We start from the raw sequence: 4,673 nt of genomic DNA, 5'->3' as shown, positions 1-4,673 counted from the left end.
TTTCATGAGGTGCTGAATGAATCTCTAAAAGTAATTTTTATACTAAACTAGTAACTTAGGTTTACAGAAAATGAGTAACTAAGTGCAGATAGTGCAAAAATCCACTTCTGGGACCCACTTGGTGCGTGCCTGGGCTGAGCTTTCAAGCTTTCACGTGCATATGCCCAAAGTTGGCGTTAAACGCCACTCTGGGTGCCAGAATAGGCGTTTAACGCCGAAAAAGGTGCCAGTTCTGGCGTTTTACGCCAGAAAGTTTTAGGCTGATTTTGAACGCCAGTTTGGACCATCAAATCTCGAACAAAGTATGAACTATTATATATTGCTAGAAAGCCCAAGATGTCTACTTTCCAACGCAACTAAGAGCGCGCCAATTGGGCTTCTGTAGCTCCAGAAAATCCACTTCGAGTGCAGGAGGGTCAGAATCTAACAGCATTTGTAGTTCTTTTTCAGCCTCTGAATCAGATTTTTGCTCAGGTCCCTCAATTTCAACCAAAAAATACCTGAAATTACAGAAAAATACACAACCTCATAGTAAAGTCCAGAAATGTGATTTTTGAATAAAAACTAATAAAAATATAACAAAAAGTAAATAAAACATACTAAAAACTATGTAAGAACAATGCCAAAAAGGGTATAAATTATCCGCTCATCAATGGTATATAAGTCAGATTTATCGCTTTATGTTAGCAGTTTTGAACTTGATTTGCTGAATATTGTGATATAGAATTTGGTAATTGTTTGTTATGGTTTACCTCTTCCCCTTATTAGATGCATATGCAATTGTATTTTATGGCTATTTTAATATTTTTATACAGCAACTTAATGAAAAATGGAGCAACTTCAAAGAGGAAAAGACTGGTAAAAAAGTATCAAGCTCATGCAAAATTTAAAGAATTTAAAATGAAGGAAGTATCTTCTGCTGCGAAACTAGTTCGAAATTTTATAACCAAAGGTGATAAAGGAAGTAATCAAGCCAAAATAGCACAACAGCCTAAGAGAAAAATTTCAAAAATTGGAGACAAACAAAGTAGGGAGAATTCAATGGAAGGGAGAAATAAAACACTTGTAGACAATGTTATGAACCGGTCTTTGAGGTCTTCCCATAACCAAGTGAGGAGTAATGTTCAACTAGAAGAACAACCAATTCCTAAGAAGATGAAGAGCAAGGCAAAGTGTCCAGCAATGACTCTTGATGCCTTTTTGCATACAGAAGGAGTAGAAGTGGAAAGAGAAGAGGAAGATAACTTTAAGTCAATTGGTGAGAATGCTGGAGCTACTGAAAAAGAACCAGCTAACTTGACAAACTTAAAAAATAACTTAAAGCGTCCAGCAATGACTCTTGATGCTTGTTTGGGTGACCAAGGAATTCATGTGGAAAGAGAAGAGGAACATACTGAAGTTCCAACTACTGAGGATGCTAGATCTAGGCCATCCCCGAATAATGGAGAAAATGTTCATATCTCCTCTGAGGAAGATTATATTGGTGAACATGAAAGTGACAATTTTGATGTAGAAGGAGATCAAGTTATGGAAGAGGCTCAAGTAGAAGGTGATGTAATTTAGTTTGTTGCTATTTGTTTTACATTTTCTTTTTATCTATGAGCATGGGGCTGCCCTTTCCATACCTTTCACGGTATCCCTCTCCATATATGATTCACGGTTGTCTTTGATTTTAATTTGTACTATTTCTCAATTTTTAATTTAGTTATTTCAAAGGTTAAAAAGACACGTGGAAAAACAAGATGCCTAAAGATTCATGCAAGAACTTGGGAAGAAAGGGAGGAAGTGACTTTTGACCAGGGAGCAACCGTGGGGCCAACTGCTCAAAGAGTGAAGGATTTAACTAATTTTATTGGAACAATGGGAAGGAATAGTGATTTTATTATCTTGATGTACACTAATTGGAAAGCTGTGCCTAAGCAAATCAAAAAGCGCATTTGGAAGTATATTAATGTAAGCTCCATTTATCTTTATGTTTATGCCATATGTTAATAATCTTTTTATGCATATGATATGATGAAATTGATGTGTTTGTAGTCAAAGTTCATTCTTCCAAAATCTTCAAAGTTATGGGTGATGATTGGTGTTCAAGGAGCATGGAAGCGTTACAAAACAAGAATAAAAAAGAAGCATTTTGAACCATATTCTGGAAATATTGAGGATATGTTGGTGAATCGTCCTTTGGAAATTTTAGAATACAATTTCAGAAGCTAATTGCATATTGGAGTATTCCAACTGTCAAAGTGAGCTAGAGGATTTCAATTATTATTATTTGATATGATCAAGTATAATTCTTTCAATTTTTATATTTTTTTCATCATTGTTTATTTTAAACACAGGCCATGTGTGTTATAAATTCTGAAAATCGCAAGAAGCAACAATGGAGGCATAAAATGGGACCAATCAATTTTGCAAGAGTGCGTGTTAATTTGGTAAGGTCACATTTGAGTTAAAATTCTCTACTTGTTACTTCTCCCTAATTTTAGTATGTTATAATTTTGTAATTGTTATCTTGATCTGTAGTGTGAGAAAAAAGAGAACAAAGAGGAACCAAATCAAGCTGAAATATTTGTTGCAACTCGGAATGGACTAAAAGGGAAAACACTTGATATAGAAACACAAGCTGTTATGTAAGTTACTCTATAATTTTTTTGTTTTAGTTGTTGTTTTATGACTGTCATGGATGCTATTTTTTTGCTGTTTTATGGCTATCGTGATTGTTGTTATGGTATCTATTTTGTGGCTGTTTCATGGCTGTTTCATGGCTGATTTAGTTGCTGTTTTATGGCTATTTTATGCCTATTTTATGGCTGTCATGGCAGCTATTTTATGACTGTTTTATGGCTATTGTGGTTGTTGTTTTAGTATCTACTTTATGACTGTTTTGTGGTTGTCATGGTTGCTGACTTGCTGCTTTCTTTTTTATGGCTGATTTAATTGCTGTTCTATGGCTATTTTATGCCTATTTTATGGCTATCGTGGTTGTTGTTTTAGTATCTACTTATGGCTATTTTATGGCTGTCATGGCTGCTATTTTATGGCTGTTTCATGGCTGTTTTATGGCTGATTTATATGCTGTTCTATGGCTATTTTATGCATATTTTATGGCTATCATGGACTGCTATTTTATAGTTATTTCATGGCTGTTTTATGGCTGATTTAATTGTTGTTCTATGACAATTTACAACCATGTTTTATGGCTATCATGGACTGCTATTTTATGGCTCTTTTATGGCTATTTTGGATTACTGTCCCTATTAGTTATCAATAGGTTTTTGGATTCTTTCATTGAATTTTTATCACTAAAAATAGACATATCATATATTTGTGTGTATAGGATAAACTTGATGATCTCCAAGAAGCTGGAGAAACTCCTACTAATGCATTTCAAAAAGTTTTTGGTAAAGAGAATCCAGGAAGAGTTCGATGTTATGGAAGAACTGTTACAAAAACTTCTCTTAAGAAAAATAAAGAAATAGATGAAATCAAAAAACAAAGTGAAGAGAAGGTAACAACTTTAAAAACTGAATTAGACGACCATAAGCAATGACTGCAAGGATTGGAAGATATTGTGAAACTTATGTTGCAACAAACTTCTCCTGGTATGAATGTTGATGAAGCGCTTTCTCTCTTGCGATCTAAGCAATCGTCTGCAAATAGTGCTCAAGATCCAAATTTAGTTCCTCAGCATTCTCCTCCATCGACTCATATACCAAATCATGATTAGGTATATGTATGCTAAATTGTTGTACCACTTGAGTATACATATTATTGTATAGCTGATGTTTTGACTATAATTTTTTTGTTCATTTAAATTTGACTGCAGCTTTCTTATTGTTGGATGAAGTTTTCTGAAGACATAAAGACAATTCTTGGCACAATGGTGAAGCACAAAGTCTTTTTGGTTTTAAGTGGACAAATTAGTTTCTTTTTTGTTTAAGTTCATTAGCAGAAAAACATGTATTTTGCTTACTTAGGTTTATTATTTATTTGACTTGGTAACTTATTAGCAAGTATATATGTTAATTGGTACTTGGAAGACCTTTCTATATATATATATATATATATATGCAATATATATTATTAGCTTATTCAAATGCGGGTGTTATATATTCTTCAAATGTCATATAAATATAACAAAGATAAAAAAAATTATTTTAGATATTAAAAAAGAGAATCTAAGAAAAATTCAATAAGGTGTTGCTTTAGGTATTAAAAAAAGATAACTGTAAATAAACCTACATAAGTGTTGCATTAGGTCTATAAAAAAGGCAACTTAAAAAAACTTGGACAAGTGTTGCTTTAGGTATATGAAAAGGCAACTTAAAAAAACTTGCACAAGTGTTGCTTTAGGTATATGAAAAAGCAACTTAAAAAATTCTGGACAAGTGTTGCTTTATGTATTAGAAAATACAACTCGTAAAAAGTGTTGCCATAGCATTTTATATAAAGCGTTGTGTTTGGGTGCTCTAAGGTAACCCTTTCGCGGAGTTGCTTTATTTGCAGAAAAGGCAACGTTTTTTGAAGGTTGCCAAAAAAAGGGTTCCCTTTAATATACAAATGCCTTAGACCAAAGGTAACGACCGTATAGCCAACCCCCAAAAAGCGTTGCTTTTTGTCAGAAAGTGTTGCCTTTTATCAAAGGCAACACTTTCTCTTATTATAAACAACGT

The 4,673-nt window shown here is 33.4% G+C and overlaps 1 protein-coding gene across 1 annotated transcript; it reads left to right on the top strand.

Moving 5' to 3' along the window:
* Positions 1–789: 789 nt before the first annotated feature.
* LOC110265164 (uncharacterized) lies at positions 790–2,634 on the top strand. The gene is made up of 5 exons (XM_021108006.2): positions 790–1,549; positions 1,706–1,953; positions 2,038–2,169; positions 2,340–2,432; positions 2,524–2,634. Exons 1-5 carry the CDS (start codon positions 790–792, stop codon positions 2,632–2,634), a joined length of 1,344 nt encoding a protein of 447 aa, XP_020963665.2.
* Positions 2,635–4,673: the final 2,039 nt, after the last annotated feature.

This window comes from Arachis ipaensis, chromosome B6, assembly GCF_059453495.1.
Source record: "Arachis ipaensis isolate K30076 ecotype BB chromosome B6, ASM5945349v1, whole genome shotgun sequence".
In the NCBI taxonomy this organism is placed as follows: Eukaryota; Viridiplantae; Streptophyta; class Magnoliopsida; order Fabales; family Fabaceae; genus Arachis; species Arachis ipaensis.
This window is presented reverse-complemented; position numbering and strand designations above follow the sequence as displayed.

What these genes read in the sequence shown, in the direction of transcription:
- LOC110265164 (XM_021108006.2), top strand. Translation starts at nt 790, where the DNA reads ATGGCTATTTTAATATTTTTATACAGCAACTTAATGAAAAATGGAGCA. An exon ending in GCATTTGGAAGTATATTAAT is followed by an intron (nt 1,954 to 2,037) that starts GTAAGCTCCATT and finishes ATGTGTTTGTAG; the next exon opens with TCAAAGTTCATTCTTCCAAA. An exon ending in GAAATATTGAGGATATGTTG is followed by an intron (nt 2,170 to 2,339) that starts GTGAATCGTCCT and finishes TTTTAAACACAG; the next exon opens with GCCATGTGTGTTATAAATTC.